The 22,988-nt window shown below is 42.8% G+C and overlaps 1 protein-coding gene across 1 annotated transcript in view; it reads right to left on the bottom strand.

Moving 5' to 3' along the window:
• Positions 1-3,451: 3,451 nt before the first annotated feature.
• Positions 3,452-22,988, bottom strand: part of IL17RC (interleukin 17 receptor C) — a 33,593-nt gene continuing 14,056 nt past the window's right edge. The window contains exons 8-19 of the mRNA XM_039333362.1: positions 22,050-22,195; positions 20,648-20,707; positions 18,830-18,893; positions 18,500-18,684; positions 16,985-17,035; positions 15,796-15,841; positions 13,959-14,077; positions 13,790-13,849; positions 11,683-11,740; positions 9,755-9,850; positions 8,306-8,344; positions 3,452-5,545 (exon numbers count right to left, since the gene is read on the bottom strand). Coding sequence (XP_039189296.1) covers positions 4,953-5,545; positions 8,306-8,344; positions 9,755-9,850; positions 11,683-11,740; positions 13,790-13,849; positions 13,959-14,077; positions 15,796-15,841; positions 16,985-17,035; positions 18,500-18,684; positions 18,830-18,893; positions 20,648-20,707; positions 22,050-22,195 — 1,517 coding nt within the window. The 3' untranslated portion in view covers positions 3,452-4,952. The remainder of the gene's footprint in view (positions 5,546-8,305; positions 8,345-9,754; positions 9,851-11,682; positions 11,741-13,789; positions 13,850-13,958; positions 14,078-15,795; positions 15,842-16,984; positions 17,036-18,499; positions 18,685-18,829; positions 18,894-20,647; positions 20,708-22,049; positions 22,196-22,988) is intronic.

The following is a 22,988-nucleotide window of genomic DNA, read 5'->3' as shown; positions in this document are numbered from 1 at the left end:
AGAACTTCATGCATTCCTCAGATTTGTGAAATTATCAAATCAAAGTTTATCTTAGGTTGCCATAGAGAAAGACATCTCTCTTCCTGTAATGGCTACTAAACTGTAACTGTGTTCCTGGGTACACTGAGAGAATCTGATATATAGAGTAGTGGTTGAGATGCTGGCCTAGAAACCAGAACACTGTAAGTTCTAGTTCTGCTTTAGGAATGAAAGCCAGCTGGGTGACTTTGGGCCAGTCATTCTCTCCTAGCCCAACCTTCCTCACAGGGTTGTTGTGGGAAAATAGGAGAAGGAAGGCATATTAGGTATGCTCGCCACCTTGAGTTATTTATAAAATAATAAAGATGGAATAAAAAAATATAATAAATAAATGCACTGAATCATAAACCAGCAAATCACATTTAGCCTAGAATAGTGTTTAAACTCAGCCTGTGCAGTTAATTTTTGGTTCTGCATAACATACTGTACAAAGCTGGAATATTCAGCTGAATCATGAATAAGCACATTATGAAAAGGAGAGAAGCTAGAGTTCTGAAAGAAAAAAGTATACAAAGCAATCAGAAAAAGATTTCTATCATTAAACTGGGATACAATTTGTCTCCAGTTCATATCTACATATTCAGTGAGTCTGTATACACCAGTGTGTTTGAAGAGCTCCAGCATGAAGTACTGTACTTTTGGTAGTAGTACAGATAGTATTACATTTATAAGCATCAGAGAAAAAGTACTAAAGGCATCCAGATTGAAAAATGAAGTGTGGGAGGGGACAACTGAAGTTTGTAGTATTTTAAAGACTCATTGTGTCAAAAGTGGAACAGAAGATTCTATCAGTTATATAACAAAACAAAAAATATAATATTTGCTCAGATTTTGTGCCATCCAAGCCTATTACAACATGAACAGAATAATTGTTCTGGAAAGTAGACTGAAGAGATGCCCTTCCTTGCTCCGGTATTTGAATGTGGTAATAACAAGTGTTTCAAATTAATTAAAAGAAAACATACGAAAGAGGAACATCAAATAGAGACTGGACAGGCCTCTTTTTCTTTAGACTAGTGTTTCCTTCATGCAAACTGTTGGTGTGGTACCATTTTGTTTATCAAAGGGAATTTCTAATTATTAATGAAAGCTTGCATTTCTTTTTAATTCATTGTGATGGTTGTAGGAGTGGTGTACAACAAGATCACAGGATGAAAACAATTTGTGAATATTTTAAATATATAGTAAACAATTGAAGAAAAAGACAATTAAAAGAGAAACATTTTAAAGTAGATATTCAACAACCACTCAGGTTTTAAATAATGTAGAATAATATTGCTCTGTCTTTTCATTATAGGGATTAAAAGCCAATTCAGTAAAATAACGGGAAGATCAGTGGAGACTCACTGGGAAAATACAGATGGCAGGCAGGGCAATGGAATATGCCTTATTATAACAGGGATGGCAGTGGCCAATAAGACTCAGTGGGAATGTATTTTCCTTAGCCCAGTGTTCTTCATCTTTAGCTATTTGAAGATGTGTGGACTTCAATTCCCAGAATTCCCTAGCCACGACCGATGGAAAATTCTGGGAGTTGAAGTCCACACATTTTCCAGTGGTGCTAGTCTCTGCATGCAGAGCAGCTGGGCCCTTTGACTGGATTTTTGGGGAGGATTTAAGTCTTCCAAATCTCTTCCAATCTGGTTCCTCTTGTCCATCCTGTAATAACAGAGATGGTAGACAAGATGGCAGCTACAGAGCTGACTCAAGCCAGTTTGAAAGGACTCAAGTTATGACTGGTTGCTTACTGACTGTTCAGAAGACAGTAACAAAGGACCCTGAAAAACGATACTTAAGATCCAGATTCAAAGTTCCGATGGTGCCCCCTCCCAGTCATGTGACTGCATTTTGGACACTTGGCATCCAGCTTGCATTTAAGGCCTTTTGCAGAGTCCTGCGGTCATGTGATCACAATTGATGACATTTTTGTCAGAAACTGGCATTTACTCCTTCTCCCCTCCCCGAGATGTCCCTGAAAACAGGCTGCAATCATTCCAAAAAAAGTAGAGGTATCCTCCAGAGAGCTATATGTCTCCAATTCTGGTAACGTTCTGAAAAGTATAAAAAATCTGGCCATTTTTCCAGGCTTTGGGACAAGGCACATAGTGAACCCTGTAACATTTTGTTCAGTTTTATGGTTTTTCTTTTTCTTGTTCCTGTTTTTATCAAACATAAAGTATCCGGCATCTTTGGGAATAAGATATTCTTTCAATCTATGTAAAAGAAATAACTAAATGCTCCGTTGGTTCAATCTGTTAGTGCAGGGGTAGGCAACCTTGGCTCTTTTATGACTCGTGGACTTCAACTCCCAGAATTCCTGAGCCAGCTCAGGAATTCTGGGAGTTGAAGTCCACAAGTCATAAAAGAGCCAAGGTTGCCTACCCCTGTGTTAGTGAAACAGTTCGCCCACACTTCACTCTGGAAAAGACCACCAGTCGTACAGTTTGTTGTTCGTGTTTCTATGGAATGAGGAAACTCTGAAATAAGTCATCTCCACCTGAGTTTTAAAATGATTTTATTTAAAAAAATATTAAATGAAAGAGCAGCTGGCATCTCCTAAAAACAAACTCTAGCAAATAGAACTTCTTTCCAATTATGCTTTAGGGCCCCAGAAATACTCCACAGGCATCCTCGGAAAATAAGAAGGGGGAATTTTGTTTGAAAAGAGTTCTCAGAAGAAAAAGTCCAGGATTAAGAGGAGAAGGCTGTAGAACACCCTGGAAAACTGCAAAGACAACAGCAGGCTTACCCATTTATTTTCTCATATATGAGTGTTTTGTGACTATCCACACCCATCTCTCTTGTCATTTTATGAGAGTATCTATGACATAAATAAGTCTGACAACTTATGTATTTAGTATTAATTGTTCTTATTTGCAGCATGTTTCTTCTCACTAGAGCAGTGTTTCTCAACCTTGACAATTTTAAGGCATGTGGACTTCGACTCCCAGAATTCCACAGCCAGCATTGCTGGCTGTGGAATTCTGGGAGTTGAAGTCCACATGCCTTAAAATTGTCAAGGTTGAGAAACACTGCACTAGAGTATTGAATCAATCGTCTGCATCTACAGTAATTCAGCTCTAGATGGTAGTGTTATTAATGTGCTTCATAGGGTCATTCATCTGCAAAGGGCAATAGAAGAAAGTACTGTACAGGTAGTCCTCAACATACGACCACAATTGAGGACAAAATTTCTGTTACTAAGTGAGACAGTTGTTAAGTGAGTTCTGCCCAATTTTACGACTTTTCTTGCCACAGTTGTTAAGTGAATCACTGCAGTTGTTAAGTTAGTAACATGGGTGTTAGGTGAATCTGGCTTCCCCATTGACTTTGCTTGTGAGAACATCACAAAAGGGGATCACATGACCCCAGGACACACTGCAACCATCATCAATATGAGCCAGTTGCGAAGCATCTGAAAAAATATTTATTATATTGACCACGGAGATGCTGCAATGGTTGTAAGTGTGAAAAACAGTCAAAAGTCACTTTTTTCAGTGCCGTTATAACTTCAAACAGTCACTAAATGAATGTTGGTAAGACAAGGGCTACCTATAGAACATCTTCTGTCAAAGAAACAGAGGATCAATATGCCTGTGTCAGTTCTCCCCTTCGCCCAAAAGTCTGCTTAAATGAGCAAAAAAAGCTAATTTGAAATACGAAGCCAGAGACCAGGGAATTCTGTTGTGCCTCTGGTACTTGCTTTCCTTTCTCCTTCTTGAAGGAAACCTTTGTTTGTTTTATTCAATTCCTATAGCCGCCCAACTCAACGAAATGACTCTGGGCAGCTTACAGTTCTAAAATTCTAAAACGATTAAAACAAATGAAAAGACATTAAAATAATAATAAAATCCACAGAATAAATAAATAAAAAGAATTTCCCCGACACAGACCAAGTCTGTCCTCCAATCAAAGGCAAAACGGTCAGTACAGGGGCTCAGTTTCTGGGCAGGGAAGGAGCAGATTTTCCAGAAGCCGAGCAAATTGCTCTCATTGACTAATCGTCTCTAAACTCTTTTCTCGATACATCCTAAATTCTCCTCATGGAAAGTGTTGTGTCAGGAGAAGGAGGAAAACATTATTTCTAAACTGGAATGACTAAAGATTATTCTAGTCCACCTCAGCAGTGGCCTATGACAGTATGGCAAGCAGGATGTGAGGGTGATTACCCTGATAAAAGTTCCTCTTGGCACCTGTCAAAAGTCCTTTTCATTTCTAAATAAAGGCTGTGCGAAGCATATGATGGAACCTTCTGGAAACCAATAAAAACATCCTTCCAAACTTGCTGAGGTAGCCGGGTCTGCCCAAAATTCAGTGTCACCATTCTCAGATGTTTTCCTAACCTTCTGAGATACAAGTGCACAACCTGAAGACACTTGCCTCAAAACCAAGCCATGCCCAGACTTCGCTATGGCTCCCTTGATGCTCTGAGCAGCTAATTCAGAAGGCACGATATCCATTTCATGAAGTGCTCTGCGTCTCTTTATCGTTATTGCATTTTGCTGGCCATGCAGTTGCCTCAAGGCAGCTCCAAAGCAAGATATGAAGGTGAGAGGCCCACACCTTTGGAGATCCTCTGTTCTGGATCTACTGATGGTGTCCCTTCATATTATTGGCTGGTTACCATTCAGGAATACGATGACAACCTCTTTACCTTCACCAGCCACATAAATAGGTACCTATCACTTGAAGCGCTTTGCAAAACAAGTTCCCATCCATGGTTCAGCCTCATTATACCTTTCCAAATTAGAGGAACAAACTGGCCACTCTGACTTGTTGGAAAAACTAATACAGTATTTTTATGTCAGTGCACTTACTTCTGAAAGCCTTATTCCTTATTACTCCTTATTCCTCAAGAATGGTGACAGAATGCATTTTCTCTCCAACTGGGGAGGCAGCAATTACAGGCTCTACTAGCTGGGGTACTTTTGCTGGCATTCATGCACCGCCTGTTCCAGGCTCTTGCGGATGCACTCTGCATATTTCCTGAGGCTGTTCTTCTGTTTGTGTCTTACCTTGGGGCCAGCCAGGGCCAGCAAGAAGCTAAAGAGCTGAGAGGGCAGAGGATAGGCAGGCACAGAACGGAAGAGGTCAGGGATCTCGTCGATTGGAAGGAGCTTCTCGAAGCAGCCAACAAGATAGGTGGCCCTGGCCTCACCAGCCAGGAAATCAGGCAGGACACAGTTAAGGGAAGCCGAGAATGCGCCGTTTGCTTTGAAGGTGAGCCAAGGGTCTTTCTGTAGCCAGCCCAGCCATTCTGCACAACTGGTCACGGCACCATGGGAAAAGAGCAGCACAATAACGCCACCTTCTTGAAGCACCAAGCGTCGCTGTGCATGGAACCACTGCATGGGTCCCAGGGACCCCAACTCCCCACGGCTCCACAACTCCAGAGATACAGATAGTTGCAGCTGAGTCAGTGCATCTGCCAGGGTGCCCACCACACGCTCATAGCCTTCATGATCTGGAGAGTAGAGAAGGAGGATACGTCGCCCCTGAAGCGTTCCTGCAGTGAGAAAGAGAGGGATCTGAGATGTTCCATGAACAAAGATAAATCTTCCTATTCTAGATCTCACTTATTTCCTTCTAACCCAGCTCCTTCAAGCGGCTCTCTCATATCTGGATGCTTTGTCCTCACTGCAAATTCTGCATGTTGAAGATCAATTCCCCCCCCCCTCACTTTCCAAACTCTCCTTTTTCTCTTTGCACTTTCTCTTAATCTACTGCTGATTTCCCAAAGGGCAACCATAAAATTCGCATTCAAAACCATCAAGAGTTTGGAGTGGATCTTAATGACCGATAATATATTGATAAAAACTTGTGATTGATTCAATTGTTAGGGGTCTTTCAGACAATTCGCCTCTCAAACCTTCTGAATCCACAACCCAGAGAAAATGACTGGCCTGTTTTGTGTATTTTGAGATCTATATGCTTGAGAGTCCTGCCCATCTGAGAAGAGCCAATTAGTCTATACTTGCTCTTTCTACTCATAAGTTGAGCACAAAAGACTCTTTCGTCTCGCCAATTAGTGCTTGCTTTTGATGGCTGATGACTGAATGCTGTATCCATCTCGCTCACAGTTGTGCTAGACACCTATGCCAGTGGTGGCGAACCTATGGCACGTGTGCCAGAGGTGGCACTCAGAGCCCTCTCTGTGGGCACACACGCACGCCATTGCCCCAGCCCCACCTCCCCCCACAGCCCCTCACCAATAGCTCCCTTGGAGGAGAGTCACCCCCGAGTGCGGTCTGCGCAAAGCAGACGGGCAGCGGGGACAAGACTCCGCCCTCACGCTCCACCGCATGCAGTTGATGCTGCGTGGTGCGGGTGGAGGGCGTGGCCATGGCGCTGCTGGGCCGCCATGGTGATCTGCGGTGGGCTGTGGAGGCAGTGAGTGGCCCTGTGGGTGGGTGGGATAGGGGTGGAGCGGGGGTGGGATGGGAGCGGGGCAGAGCAGGCGGCATGGGGCGGAGCAGGGGTGGAGGCTGTTTTTGGGCACTCAGTCTCTAAAAGGTTCGCCATCATTGACCTATGCCTTCTGCCTCCTCTCAAAAAACAATAATTTACAATAAAAGAGAGTACAGCTAGTCCTCGCTTACCAGTAATATATAGGACCAGAAATCCCACTGCTAAGCCAAACAATTGTACATAGAAAAATCATGTGATCTCGTTGACTTACAAATGTCGTTAAGTGAATCACAGTAAATCATTAAGCAAGGACCTCACATGACCGTGATTTCCAACTTCCTGCCAGCTTCGCCGCTGACCTTGCTTGTTGGAAGCCAGCAGGGAGCATCAGAAATTGCAATCAATTGATGCTATAAGAGCCACATCTTTGAGGACCAGTCATAAGTCCCCATCATTCAGTGCTGTCATACTTTCAAGTAGTCACTGAATGAATGGTTGTAGAACAAAGATTGTCTCGGCATTTGATAGGATTCTTTTTGTTACTGTATCAACAGAAGAGAATATTTGTAGCTCAGAGTTGAATTGCAGGGTCCTTGGTGCTGTCTGACCTTGATTGTTTTCTTGTAGACGTTTCATTACAAATTAGGTAACATCATCAGTACACTGAATGAAACGTCTGCAAGAAAACAACCCAGCTCAGAGAGCACCAAGGACCACTTTTACTGTGCTCAGCATATTAGCAAACATCCTTTGCCAACCAGATTCCAATGGTAGTTACTGGAGGAATGCATGTGGATGGGGTTTTTTTCCCCTAAACCTGCCTGCAAACTGCTACAAGAAGAAGCAAAAAGTGAAGTGAGACCAGAATGACACCCACTGAGGACACAGACTCTCTTTCAAGCGCATAGCACTGATCCCAAAGAGGAATTTACTCTTTGGAAGTGGCATTTTCCCATTTACAGATATGAAGGTGCTGGCCTAGAGAATTGCTGGTAACAATGTGTACCCAGCAGAGATTGCCCCTCACCCGTGGTGGGATTCAAACATGTGAACAATCAGTTCTCTGTGTGGATGCCACTTCTGGAAGTCCATTCTGGGCTTGGGCAACAAAAATTTAGCTACTGGTTCTGCCAAAGTGGTGCTAACCGGCTGAATCCTACCACTGCCCCTCACTCATTTCTGGGATTCCTCTCACCCTATTTCTGGGAGAAGCCATGGTAGTACAGTGGCAGTATCACAGGTACACTCTGCTCACAGCCTGGAGTTCAATTCTGACCTGTTCAAGCTTGATTCAGCTTTCCATCCTTCCAAGATTGGTAAAACGGGGACCCAGTTTGTTGGGGGCAATATGCCGACTTTGTAAACCATTCAGAGAGTGCTGTAGTGTGCACTATGGAGCAGTATATAAGTCTTAAGCGTTATTGCTATTCTGATCTCCTGGAACTTTAGTTTGGAAAGTCTTCTATCCATAGGTAAGGAACAATAAGGGAAACTTCTCTGAAGTAATTCGACATAGCCTTCTTGGGTTTTATCCCAACATCAATCTTGCCAAACTACAGCAAACTGCTTGCATCACTAAAGATATACTCCAACAACTCCTATGAAGGAACTGTCTTGACCTTCTTCCTCTCAAACAAACTATCTAAACTTCACTGTCTCTTGCTCCTCTGAAATGGAGCCCCTCCTTGCTGGGAATCCAGACTGCATTCCATCACAGTAAACCCCATTCAGGACAGAAACAAAAGGCTGAGGATCAGAAAAGATACAGAATAATCTGGAGGTTCAAGGGAGTGATGATAGGAGATTTCTATTGCCTGGTTTATATTCTAAATGCTATAAAAGCCTCTGTTGCCTTTACCTCTGGAACTGTAATCTTCTTTCAGGATTTTGAACCAGCCTGTAAATAGAGAAAAACATTAATGGGGTGCTGGAAGCCTACTCATTGCCAGATCTGGGATGTGCTGTGGATGAATTCTAAGTTGGAACAATGAAGTAGAACTTCTGTAGAAAATGGACAAACCCCCACCCAGCAAGGCTTGGCAAAGCAGATCCTTTCCTTCTTCTGATTCAATCAGATAACAAATATTCATATCCCAAATGTCTGAGTTAAACAGCTAGGAAAAGCCATCATGACTTCAAATGCAAATACACAGATGGGAGATGATCCGCAGCTCCTCCATCGTACTGAACTTAAACTTAAACTTGAATGTGTTGAGTGAGGATGAAAGAATAATTAAATAGCAATGGAGTCTGAATTCCATTCAGAGCAGAAATTAAAGACTAAAGAGAACAAAGGCTTTGGTCTGGTGAGATTAGATTTTGTGGGGAATCTGGCTTCTGGAAGAAGGAAAAGGTCCACCAGAAAAAAGATGATTCTCTTGTTCTTCCTCTTCTGCCTTAAGATTCTTTGGGGGGAAAGGTAGATGGGTGATATGAAAGGAAGCAGATCACCTGGGGGAAAACCAAGGAGAAAGAACATGTGGGAGAAAGAGATGTTGCTGGAATAAACGAGTGAGATGGAGACTATTACATATCTAATCAAAATATCAGAATCCATAAAGCACATTTTTTTTATTCCTTCAAGTCATTGTTGACTCCTGGCGGATGCTATATATATATATATATATATCCTATAGTTTTCTCATCAAGATTTCAGAAGTGGTTTGTCCTTGTGGCCTTCTTCCTAGGATTGAGAGAGAGGGACTGGCCCAAGATCACCCAGCTGTCTTTGTGGCTAAGGTGAGACTAGAACTCACCATCTCCTGGTTTCTAGCCTAATGCCTTAACTGCTATACCAAACTCTCTCTCTCTCTCTCTCTCTCTCTCTCTCTCTCCCTCCCTCCCTCCCTCCCTCCCTCTCTCTCTCTCTCTCTCTCTCTCTCTGAATTGTTTGATGGGATTTTAGTAGTGTTATTTTTCAAGATAGGCTGGCAAATAATTTTAGTTTCACAGACCCCTGAGAAAGTCACACTGAGCTTGATATTAATGGCAAGACTGCCATATTGCCAGTTTTCCATGATCTTTGAACCAAAGCAAATCTATGAACTTAGCTTGATTGCCAAATAGCAGTCAGTGCAATTGCTTGAGCAGTGCAAAACAGAAAAACATCCGCAGAAATACAGTACAATGAAAAGTCCTACGGTAAGGAAGGCAAATGCATTAGAGATGTGGCAGGATTGTTAGCGGACAGGAGGCCAAGATTAGGATGAAGGGAGTCAAGAAAAGTGCAAGGGAATAAGCAGCTGAGGCAATACTTATTGAGTATGGCAGCATTGGACTAGATTTGTTGTTTGAAAAATAAGGATACCTTTTACCAATTCTTTCTTGAACAGGACAATGAGCAGAACAGAGCAGCTACCTAGGAGAGTAACCAACCAGATCAGCACCCAGTACGTCCTGCGATCTGCATCAAAGTACAGAGGGAAGAAATTCAGTACTATAGACGAAATTGGTCCTAGACCAATTTGCATGGCCCATCCCCTTCCCTTCTTGTCATTTTCCCATTGGCCAGCAATCCCCAAGCTTTTTGGCACCAGGGACTGGTTTCATAGAAGACAATTTTTCCACAGACCAGGGGTGGAGGTGATGGTTTCCATTTTGCTCACTCGCCCACTGCTCATCCCCAGCTGTGCAGCCCAGTTCCTAACCGGCCACAGACCCTGCCATTGGCTAAGGCTGAAGGCCAAGTCTTGGGTAGATAGCCCTGGCTTCACTTTAAGGTAGACTTCTTTGGGTGCCCTGGACTTGGAGAGTTGCCATCTTTAACTCTTGACAGGGCCTCATTTCCCCAAACACAGTTAATACACAATTTTGGGAGTCTTTCTAGATTTGCAGCTCCTGTTGGAGGAGAAGGGGGCAGCTGTGGCTTTTGCATAAATTTATTTTGTGTGTCATATGGGCCCATTCCTGGATCAGGAGGCCCAGCTCACAGTCACTGTTGTCTTAGTCACTTCCTGACTGGACTACTGCAATGCACTCTACGAGGGGCTGTTCTTAAAGGTCACCCAGAAGTTTCAACTGGTCCACAATGCAGTTTTGGATACTTTGTACATGCAATTTTAGATGCCCATGTTACACCACTATTGGCTCCCTGTTTCCTTCTAGATGCAATTCAAGGTGCTGGTTTTCACTTTTAAAGCCCTGCATGGCATGGGGCTAGGTTAGTGATGGCGAACCTTTTAGAGACCGAGTGCCCAAACTGCAACCCAAAACACACTTGTGTATTGTTGAGTGCCAGATGGGTGGGGCCCATTGGGTGGGTGTGGCCTATTGAATGGGCGTGGCTGCAGTGGTAACGGCAGACTGGGTGGGACTATCAATTCCAACTTTGCGACATCTTTTTTTTTCCTATGAGATGTTGAAATTGATTGATTGAACCTTTTTTTTTTGCACACGGCGGCAGAGGCCTAAAACGAAAAGGTATTATAAAACCCCGCGGAAGGCCTAGGACTGGGGCAATGGCACATGTGCCCACAGAAAGGGCTCTGTGTGCCACCTGTGGCACCCGTGCCATAGGTTCGCCACCACAGGGCTAGGTTATTTGAGATACCACCTCTCTCCAAAGGTATCTGATTGTCCCACCAAATCAGATAGGGTGATTGAATTCCAGGTCTTCTCCATTAAACAATGTTATTTGACAGAACCTAGGATATTGGCCTTCTCCATAGCAGATCTGCTTTAGGGAACAGCTTCCCCACAAGATCCAGAGGACCTCCACCCTCCTAACTTTACGGAAAGCAGTGGAGATTGATCTCTTTCCCCAGGCAATGGTCAGGAATATATATACCTTAGTTATATGCGATGGCTTTTGTATTTTAGTCTTCTATGCTGCTGTTGTTAGTCACCCTGAGCTATACTGTATAAGATGAGCAGCCATATAAATCTTTGAAATAAATAAATAAAAGGCAGATTTCTTTAACCTGGTGAATTTCAGATCTGGATATGTTGGCCAGGGATGTAGAAAGCTATAGTCCCACTCAATCTCCACGAAACCAGATTGGAAAAGATTGCTTGAAAGCATGACTAGAGAAAAAAATCATTTTTATAACATGCTTATGAATTAAATTGCACCCCTAGTAGAGTCTATATAAGTTGAGTGATTTTCACACATTGTTTCCCTTCCCTGGGCTGTTCCACACAAGCAATCCAATCATTTTCTATGTAACTGCTACTCTAGCTTTTTGATGTGGTGGGTTTCTAAGTAGTATTCCTAGTCTTCAAACACAAGACACTCACAGTGCTCCACTGAACATGCCCAGAGTATAGTAGCATTGGTCCCTTCTTCTTGCCACACCTGTGGAAAGCAATAAAGAACTGTCTAGTAATAATATTCACCTGTCAAATATCACATAAGACAAAGACATTACCAAAAAAGCAAGAATTACCTAGATTGAGGTGAAGTCCCTTTAACATTTATTGGGACTAAATACAGAATCTTGGAAGATACAAGTGTCAACGCTGCAAATATTGTATATTCTTGCTTTTGACAATATGCAGAATTGTCTGTTAAATATGGGATTAATAAAGAGCAGAAGGGGCGTTGGGGGTAAAGCCCGGGAAAGAAAGAGGAAGAAAACATTTGACCTTCACACTAATTGGATAGTGTGAGATATGACGGCTAATTTAGGGAGGGAACACGCTGATAATTTAACTGCTCGGAGGAAGAAAACTTAGATCCTAGCATCCCTCCGTTGTGCCTGTGCCAACATTTTGTAACATTAAAAGACTTTTAGGAAAATAAATGCCTGGAAGTTCTTTGGAATGTTTCATTAGCCAGAACCACATCATCAAGAACACTGTTCAAGTTACCAAAAGAATCTTCATTTATAGTGCGGCTCCTGGAATACTTCAAGAGATTTCCAAATATCTCCCTGGCTGGGCTGAGTAGCTATTTACAACGTAAGCCAGAGGTCTCTAAATTTGGTAACTTTAAGACATGTGGACTTCAACTCCCAGAATCCCCTAGCCGGCATGGCTGGCTGAGGAATTCTGGGAGTTAAAGTCCACGCGTCTTAAAGTTGCCACGTTTTGAAATCCCTTACATAACCCATCAGCTCATTCATTCATTCCTAATTCTCCCATTCCTTTCCCAGCATCTCCACAATTACAATATGAGATCTTGGATGTGGTGTAGAACAGACTGATACTTCGAAAAAGGGATATATTATATTTGTAAGTTTTAAGGAAATTAGTTGAATTTTAGGGATTGGATTTTGCTTTCATTTCATTAGGAAATGGCTAAAGTATATCTGAAGGTCCTGTCTTTGATTGCATGAGCTTTTATGATTTCACAAGCTTCCATTCAAACCCTAAGAAAACTCTTTTCCATTGGCCTTTTTCAGAGTTGGAAGTGGGGACCGCCACAAAGGATGTGATCCAGAAGACAATGCCAGCACTAGCCTGTTCTACTCCTTCCAGTATAATAATAACATCTCAAAAACATGGACAAGAAATATTTGAAATAAATCTTCAAGCATTCCCAAAACAAGACAGGAAAACAGGAGACTTTGTAGGTATACCTGATACAGCTTTTCTTCACATTGGCTGTGGTGTTCTTAGGACAATCAACATAGTTATTTCAAACCTCTTACACTTCCCTTAGTTTAATGCATGCAATATGTAAAGATGGCAGGAAGAGGGACAGAAAAAGAATGAGGGAAAGGGGAAGAGTGGACTCTACCATGAAGGAAGTCCTAGTCAGCCCAGCAAAAGAGTCCCTACTCTTGGTTTAAAGAGACTTCTCTATAGGAGGACCACCATCGCAAGTCAACATGGACAGATTAGAGCAGCAATATTTGGCAGCAGGCTCAGCTTCTCTTATAAAAGTCTTGGTTTAATCATTGATGTCCAGACAGAGATGTCTGAGCTGATTTGCACCTCATAGTGTCCACCAGTATAAAAAAAATAGGCAGGTGAAATATCTCAGCTGCTGTTCCTTGAGATATTCTTCCTAACATCCTTTTCAGTGGTCAGGCACATCACTAGAGCTGCCACTTCACCAAATGACTGAACATGAGTGCCAATGTGTTGTATGCCTTCTGTTTTGATGGAGAGTCCATCTGGAGAGCTCTATTCATCCACCAAGGATTTTATTGGAATGCATTGTATCAGGGGTCCTCAAACTTGGCCACTTTAAGACTTGTGGACTTCAACTCTCAGAATTCCCCAGCCAGCCATGCTGGCTGGGGAATTCTGGGAGTTGAAGTCCACAAGTCTTAAAGTGGCCAGGTTTGAGGACCCCTGCATTATATAAAAGCAAGTATGTCCCTTTTCCTGTTCATTTCCTCTTTCTGGGTCATAGCATTCCATTCCCTTGGCTTCCAGTTCTTGTTTTGGTACTCACCTGCATGCACTTTCCTAACTCCATACTTTTCTTCAGGTCTTCCTCCAACCTTCTGCTTCTCTGTTAAGAAGGAAAGAGGGGAAAAAAATGAAAGGAGAGCTGGATTGCCCAATGCAATAAGGGTCAGACTCACAGAAGGAGGAGGATAAAGGCTGGAGAAAGGCCTTACTGTGTTGCAGATCTGAGCAGTGGACACCCAGGTGCCTTGCTCCATAATTTGCACTAAGGAATTCCCCTGAGAATCCTGAGTCTCCCGAAACAGTAAGTATCGCTGACCTCCTGTGACATCTAGGAGAAAAGCAAAGCAACAACAACAAAAAAAGATTAATCTCAGCCAGAGATCTCATGAATTTAACATTCGGTTCTTGCACCCAGAGAGTATTTTAAAGCAGACAGTATTGTTGAGGGTCTATTTTTTTTTCTAAGCATCTTTGGAACCAAGAAGCAGGACAGCCAGATTCTGAGAAAGCTTTGCATCGCAGCCCCCTCTCCTTTTTGAAATCAAAACACTGCTTGATTGCGAATGTCTCATGCGATGAGTTCATGCGTTATACAAAAATGGCCTTGGAATCGTTGCTGTTTGTTGCAACCCCTCCACCCTTTCCATCATGCCAGGAAAATGCTGCCTTTGCGCATAAAACGAGGGGAGGGAGCTATGGTGTCAATGCCCTTCGAAGAGCAGACAGTAGGCAGAGGCCCCTTTAAATGGCTGTGGGAAACTTGCTTCCTATTGTTCTCGATCTCCATTGGGCTCTTTGCATGGGGCAAATCGACTGCCAAAGAGAAAGGAACAGCAGAAATGGGCAAAGAGTGGTGTCCAAATCAGAATCTTGGCCAAGGGTAAAGACTCATCCTGACTACAGGCAGGACCCCAAAGCCAGTGTGAGTCTGCTTTCTCTGTCTCTCTCCCCCCCCCCCCGCCACTCCATCCATTTCATTTTCCACCATATTTTTCAGATGATTTAATCTCTGAAATTAGTCTCATGACTGAATTTCATGTGATGGTCCTGGAACAACTAATTTATTTATTTAATATATAGCATCTAGAAAAGTCATGCAACCACTGATATATAAATATGTTTAAATAAAGCATTAGCATACATACATACATACATACGTATGCATACACACACAGAGAGTATATATATATGTTTTCTGAGGTTTTCGCGGGTGTTTGTATGTAGGTCTTTGGTTATTGAGGTTTTCTCCCACGTAAAATTGGAAGTGTCTTGGCGACGTTTCGACGAAGTCTCATTCGTCATCTTCAGGCTAGTGCTTTCGGCTTCGTGCTTCTAGGAGCACGAAGCCGAAAGCACCAGCCTGAAGATGATGAATGAGACTTCGTCGAAATGTTGCCAAGACACTTCCAATTTTACATGGGAGAAAACCCGAATAACCAAAGACCTATATATATACATACATACATATATACATACATACATACATACATACATACATACATACATACATATATATATATATAATAAAATGTATGTGGACAATACAATATATGAGATAAAATATTAAATTAAGATAAAACCATAATCAACATAACATGGTGCCATAGAGTTGCAATGGGATAGATGTAATAATTTGATATCTGAGGAATCTAACCCTCTAACTCAGGGGTCTTCAAACTCGGCCCTTTTATGACTCATGGACTTCAATTCCCAGAATTCCTCAGCCAGGCACACTGGCTGAGGAATTCTGGGAGTTGAAGTCCATGAGTCATAAAAGGGCCAAGTTTGATGACCCCTACTCTAACTGCTTCTGGCATGGCTGAGATGAGATCACGTCAGGTGCCTTGAAATTTTCTGAGGGGACATTTTTGAACTATATGTGTTATCGCTTGTTCTGCTGCACTACAATTGCATTGTGGGCTTTCGGCCATTCCCCACCTAAAGAGAGCTTCCTGGAACCGTTTTTGGAGCTGAAATAAATGTTGCAGAATAAACAGAACTGCTAATTGTGGGAACAGTTAGGCATGCATCTGCATCAGCACTTACCATCCTGCAGGCAGGTTTGGAGGTAGGTACTTCCATTCCTTCTTACCTATACAAAGAGGGAAAACTTGGATTGCTGGAATATGGGGAGATTATCATGATAACGTTCAAGTTTTTGTTGGAAGCATTGAAGTGCTTCCGTGTTGAAAGGATTAACCAGTGACATCACTGATGCACAGGGGACTCTTTTCATGTCCCATTAATGTGCCCACTGAAGCAGTACCCAACTATCTAATCATGATTACTTATTTAATGAAAAGAAGGACCAGGGGTGATCTGATAGCAGTGTTCCAGTATCTCAGGGGCTGCCACAAAGAAGCATCTGAAGGCAGGACAAGAAGCAATGGATGGAAACTCATCAAAGAGAAAAGCAACCTAGAACTAAGGAGGAATGTCCAGACTTTTAAAACAATCAGTGGAGCAACTTGCCTCTAGAAGTTGTGGGTGCTCTAACACTGAAGGTTTTTAAGAAGAAATTGGACAGCCATTTGTCCAGAATGGTATAGGGCAGGGTTAGGCAATTTTTGCTCTTTTATAACTCGTGGACTTCAACTCCCAGAATTCCTGAGTCCGCCATGCTGAGAGGAAAGGGAGAGGTTTCCAAGCTGAGCCATGCTGGCTCAGGAATTCTGGGAGTTGAAGTCCACAAGTCATAAAAGAGCCAAGGTTGCCTACCCCTGGACTAGAAGAACTTTAAGGTCCTTCCAACTCTGTTATTCTGTTATATAGGAAGCTTTTTCATTTAATAATGACTAATAGTGCCAACTAAAAAGCTCAGTGTCTATGTGCTACATACAGCAGTCTTCAGTTCTGGGAAATGTAGTCAATGTAGCACCTTACACGCCTTATATATCTAGACCAGGGTTTTTCATCCTTGGCAACTTTAAAATATGTGCACTTCAACTCCCAGAATTCCCCAGTCCTCCTGGCATCTCTAAATTGCCAAAGTTGAAAACTGTGGTCTAGATTAAGAGATAGATCCAGCCATATGCTCTAGTAGCTCCAAGAAGCAAAAAGTCACTGAAGATGTCCAGCCTTTTTTCCCCCTTCAAATCAGTCCAAGCTCCGTTTCAGAGCAATGAGAGATCCTCTTTTTGACTTTTGATGTCTGCTAAAATAATGCACCCCATGGAGAATCCTTGGAAACTGAAAGTAAGGCTGCCCATTTTTTTCTCCATTTTTCTGTTCCTACCTGCACACAGAGGTTGGGATGAGATCGCAGTCTTGGGAATTCCTGTGGTTCCTATGAACATTGGGAAAATCAGTTCGGTTACAAGCAACCTACTGCAGAAAGGCCTGGAAGCCTAAATCATGTGTGCATCCTGTATGGCTGCCCCCTTGGCTCATGTGCAAAACACAACCCTCCCCTGACTGAAAGGGGCTACACCTAAAAGTCTCCAATGAAATGCTTACAATCCTCCAGCCCTTTAGCAAATCCTTCAGGCATACCGAGCTTCCAATCCCAAAGGTTGCTTATCCTAAGACATGAGTGCACAGTGTCAAAGGATAAGTATGTCCCTCAGCCCAGTCTGATGAATGAATGAATGAATGAATGTGTGAGGAGGCCGAGCAACAGAGAGGTGAATTTCGAAAGGAGGCAAGGCTAGGACAAAGAAGTGTATAGGACAAGAACAACAGCAACAGCAACAAAATGCCACCAATAAAAGTCTACCTCAGGGGTCTTCAAACTTCAACGTCCAGAATTCCTCAGCCAGCATGCCTGGCTGAGGAATTCTGGGAATTGAAGACCACAAATCATAAAAGGGCCAAGTTTGAAGACCCCTGGTCTATATTGAATTAATGAAATACAGTTGGAATACTGAAATTAAATCTCATTAATGAAATTGAATTGATGAAATATATTTGGAATAGAGCCAGTATGGTGTAGTGATTCAGGCGAGGCCTAGAAACCAGGAAACTGAATTTTAGTCCTGACTTGGACAGAAAGCCAACTGGAAGACTTTGGATTCTCTCTAAGTTCAACCTACCCCACATGGTTGTTGTTGTGGGGAAAACTAGGAGGCAGAAGTATTAAGTAAGTTCACTGGATTGAACTGACAAAAAGGTATCTTAAAAAGTGGGATAAAAATCTAATAATAATAATTACAACAACAACGCTCCCATATATTTAACCATTTAAACACAACTACCGATACTCTCATTATTTTCATCACAAAGCGTATTTTGGAGGGGGTGTATATGTGTGCACCAAAAATTTTTAAGGGCACAAACTCTTAGAAATGACGCCTTTTTACACCTATGAGCTTTTTGACCACCTCTTCCATCTCTTAGAGTTCTTCTGGAGAAATGAAGATGTCAGATGCATCATTTCTCAGCCCTCAGACTCCTAAAAGAGGAAGGAAGGAAGGAAGGAAGGAAGGAAGGAAGGAAGGAAGGAAGGAAGGAAGGAAGGAAGGAAGGAAGGAAGGAAGGAAGGAACTGCTGCTTAGCGTAAAAGTGGGAGGAAGAATGAAAGAGCCAAGAGAAAAAAAAAGAGAGGAATTGGGGAAGGAAAAGAGAAAAGGTTGCAGCAACCAGGTTTATATTATGTAATTCCTAGTGGGAATTTTTAGCAGAATCCCTTCAACCTGGCAGCGTCTGCACACTGACATGAGACCTTATCATTTTTCTAATTCTCAGCTGCTGCTTCTTCATCTTCCGATTGACATTTCTCTTCCTCCTCCCTCTTTTTGCTTTCTCTACTCACATGTGGAAGGAGGGCCAGACGCAGATGGGGATGCAAAGGGTGGCAGGCGAGCTCTTCCATCTGCCAGCAGGGAACCAGCTCTCCTTGAAGGTCACACGGGGCAGAAACCAAGCAGCTCAAACTTCCACTGGAAGTGTGGACTTCCAAGCGGCTGTGGGCCCAGGCCCTGACCAAAGCAGCTGGGTCTGAAATGAGAGGTTGCACATCTATCAAAGCAATGCCATCTTCCCGGGAAACCGCCCCCCCCAAATATGGATATGTTTACATTTCTTTTAGCCAATAGTTATCTGCCTTAAAAACTCAAAAACTGAATGAATGCCATTTTCATACCATTTGCAAAGGGACAGAAATGAGTTCGAGGTGTGTCAGCTTGGTCTTCAATCTTGGGCCAGACCTATAAACACAATATTCAAGAGAATAAGGGGACAGAGAGATGGCCCCCAAGAGCCTTCCCCATCCATCCATCCATCCATCCATCCATCCATCCATCCATCCATCCATCCATCCATCCGATTTTTAAACTGCTGCAATATCAATTTCTGGGAAGAATACTGAAATTGGATGACTCCTTCTCAAGAGAAGCAAAGCCCCTTGGATCCACAGCTGTAGCAGTTGTTCAGAATCAACTCTAGCTTGTGGTTTCATTTTTAAGCCAGCATGACCAAATCCAGTGTAGGGACACTCGTGTGAATCTATGAACCTATTTGATTTGGTTTATTCATACATCTGACTTTCACAAGACTGTATAGGTATGCCCAGGATCTCAGTGGCATAGTTACAGCCGCCATCTTGACTTCATTGAACCCCTCTGTGGATGCTCCTGGGCGGGAGGGGCCTACCCTGCCCTCCCATCCTCCATGCATTAACAGCTGGTTAAGGATTGCAATGTTCCGGTTGTCACACAGGGCATTTGATGTCACTTTTCTCAAAGACCTATCTGGCAATGAACAATGCTGTACAACCCTATGCATAATCAGTGCATATTGCTAATTGCTATAACTGCCATTTTAATTGCACACTAAGCCCAAGAGATGAAGTCTGACATAGAAAGGAGCAGGGGTTTGGACTAGATGACCTCCAAGGTCCCTTCCAACTTTATTATTGTTGTTGTTGTTGTTGTTGTTATTATTAACCTGAGAATTGCTGCATAGATGAAATAGCTCAGCAGATGGTGTCAGGCACAGTATAGGGGCCATCTGAACCTACCCTCCTATTTGGTTCAGACAAAAAAAATTCCGGTCAAGCTCAGCTCTTGGTGTTCTCACCGGCATAACCGTACAGTGCTTTTTGGCCACAGTATGAATGTCATGGCCTGGGATGCTTCTTTAATGCCCCAGACAAGTCTACCACCACGGAAAGACTTCCTAAATTCCCATCTGAACTAGACTTGATGCGGCTTTGTTTCTGATCTCCAGATCAGGTTGACCAGGTGTTGCCATCTGCCAAATCTCATTTGTTATAAATAACTAAGAAATCAGTCCTTGCTCTTTGAGAAAATCAAGTGTCAACTATTAGAATAGGTATAGACAATGTTTTTTTGAGGATGAGGGTTTGCACTAAATTTTTAACAGCCTGGGGCTCGTATGGGTGAGACAATGGTGCTAAGATAATGATGGGACTATTTTGGGTAAAGATAGGCTTGGTTTTTAAAAAACTATATCTGTGGCAGGTTCACAATTTCATTGGAGGATTTACACTACAGTGAATCCTGGAGTGGTCAGGAAGAGCCACAAATGGTGTCCTTCCAGGCCCGATTCCATCTGGAGACTGCAGCTTCTCTCTCTCCCTAATTTAGAATAATCCAGGAGCTTCTGGTTTCTGTTTTAGCTGCTGGTTAGAGGTAAAAAAAATTACAATTCCCATCTTGGAAGCATTCTTCAGGAATTCTGAGAATTTCCTGCTCCTCCTGGGTGAGTCCTTTGGCACCTCTCCAAGGCCCTGCATTTCTGCCTAAGAGACCAACCCTCTACAGGAACTGAATCTTTCCATCTCTAGAAGCAATTCCCAGAAATGTTGCAGCTGAGAAAATGAGCTAAAATATTCTAACTGTAGCTCTGCCTTAACCTTGTACTCTGTTACCTGCTCTATAGTTGTAGGGAGCCTAAAGAAGCATGGGAGAGAAAAGATCTTGTGAAGGATTGTTCTTACCTGAAAGCAGAGACAAGGGAACACCTGCGAGATTGGCAAGCTGACATTCTCCGATCCAGTCTAAAATAGAACAATAGGTTAGGGCAGGAGTCTTCAAACTTGGCAACTTTAAGACTTGTGGACTTCAACTCCCAGAATTCCTCAGCCGGCTGGCTGAGGAATTCTGGGAGTTGAAGTCCACAAGTCTTAAAGTTGCCAAGTTTGAAGACCCCCTAGGTTAGGGGGAGAAAAATGTGAAGAAATCAGAATCCATTACTTCACAGATGTTTTCAGGATAGTAGGATTCCTAATTTGTTTTCATTTTATTGATTTATTAACTTGATATGCCATCCATTTTGACCAAAATCATATTTTATTTATTTCAAAGCCGTATATGGCCACCCATCCTACATCCCATAATTCCGGGCACTGAACAAGGGGTACTTTTGACTTCCAGCGATCACAGTATCTCTGCAGCCATGTGATCGCAATCTGGGTGCTTGACAACCAGTTCACACCTATGACAATTGGCGATGCTTCATGATCAGCATTTCCAACCTTCCCTGCCAGCTTCCTGCAAGCCAAGTCAATGGGGAAGCCAGAAGAGAAGGTTGCAAGTTGCTCCAATAGTCAGATCGGTCATCTTCAGCTTCTTCACTTTGCTGGCATCCTGCCATAAAACGGCGGGAGAGAGAAGAAGGAATTTGGGGAAGTAAAGTTCAGGCATGGGAATGGGAAGATAAACCGGGGGAGGGGAGACAAGCTGACAAGAACTAGAGGTGCCAAACTGGAATAAGCCAGCCACTAAAGATACACAGCCTGGGAACAGAAGGCGAAACTACATTGAGAGGCACCTAACATCAAAGCAGTTCCCAAAACTTCAACCTGCCATACTATTGGGCACTCATGGACCGGTCAAGGGGGGAGGGCCAAGGAAAGGGGAAAAGGGTAACCTTTGCACTGGAATACTCAGATCTAGCTTTACTTTCGCTGCAACCACTTAACTTTAGTAAAAGAACCTATCACTTCAACCAAATGGAGTCGAGCATCTTTCTTTCATAAATGTCTAAGTTAGGGCAGGTCTGACACTCTCCCCTACCCAGCACCAATCACTCCTGAACCCATTGCATTTGCACAGTGTCTCATCAACCAGTTGTGCACCTTCTCCCACCAGAAGCAGCCTGCCTTACCTGCCTGCCAGTCTGTTTGCGACTCTCCTGGTACTCGCTTATAGGTCTGTGATCCTTACTTAACAGTGGCAACGGGAGTGCCAGGATTGCTGTTGCTAAGTGATGAAGTCATGGGACATCGCATTATGACCGCATCACTTAGCGACAGATATTCTGGTTCCAATTGCTGTTGTTAAGCAAGGACTACCCTGAAGTACGAGGCTTGATCAATATTGGGGAAAACCTTCACTTACTAGCAACTTGGGAGTCTCCTGATCAAGACCTTTAAATCCGTCTGTCCGATTCAGATACGGCCACAGTTTGAAGTGCTGTCCTTTAGGGATGTTTTGCACATGTAGAATTGCCGACTGTAGTCCCACAGAAATGTCTAAATGTGGCACTGTAAGACAAAATTTGTCATTAGCACTGAGTGCTCAATCAGACGTCCAGAGCTGTTTGATCTAAGTGGGGACTTCTGTTTCCTGGGAACTCAAAAAGCATCTACTCTTCCAAGATGGCTGCCTGTTCCTCTCTTATCTTTTTTTCCATTTCAATCATTCCTTTTTCTTTTATGCAATCAACTATATCGTCTCTAAAGTCAGGGCTTTTTTCCTCATAGAATGCCCAGAACGGAGTTCTGGCACCTTTTTTGAATGCAACCTTGTAGGGTAGGCAAGGCGGGTTGTATGACGTGTGTGAGTTCCGGCACCTTTTTTTTTTTTTTTTAGAAAAAAAACACCATCTAAAGTCTTTTGAGAATGAGGCAAGAGCCATCAGTATGAACTGTCTCCAAGACAGGACCCACAAACGAAATAAGAATATGTTGTTGTTGTTTTAAAAAAGTAAATGGCCCAATATGATAAGATTGACTAATCTCATTAGGTTTGAATCAAGAAAGGCAAAATTATATAAAAAAATACCTAGCTAGCTGGGTAACCTTGAGCTAGTCATTCACTCTCTCAGCCCAATTCACCTCACAAGGCCGTAGTTGTGTGGAAAATAGGAGGAGGGAAGACAATTAGGTATGTTCGCTGCCTTGAGTTATTTATCAAAATACAGGTAGTCCTCAATTTACAGTCTCAATTGACCCCAAATTTTCTGTTGCTAAGCAAGACATTTGTTAAGTTAATTTTGCCCCGTTTTACAACCTTTCCTGCCACACTCGTTAAGTGAATCGCTTCAGTTGTTAAGTT

The sequence above is a fragment of the Crotalus tigris genome, unplaced genomic scaffold (genome assembly GCF_016545835.1).
Source record: "Crotalus tigris isolate CLP2741 ecotype Arizona unplaced genomic scaffold, ASM1654583v1 scf7180000024474.295514, whole genome shotgun sequence".
NCBI lineage: Eukaryota > Metazoa > Chordata > Lepidosauria > Squamata > Viperidae > Crotalus > Crotalus tigris.
This window is presented reverse-complemented; position numbering and strand designations above follow the sequence as displayed.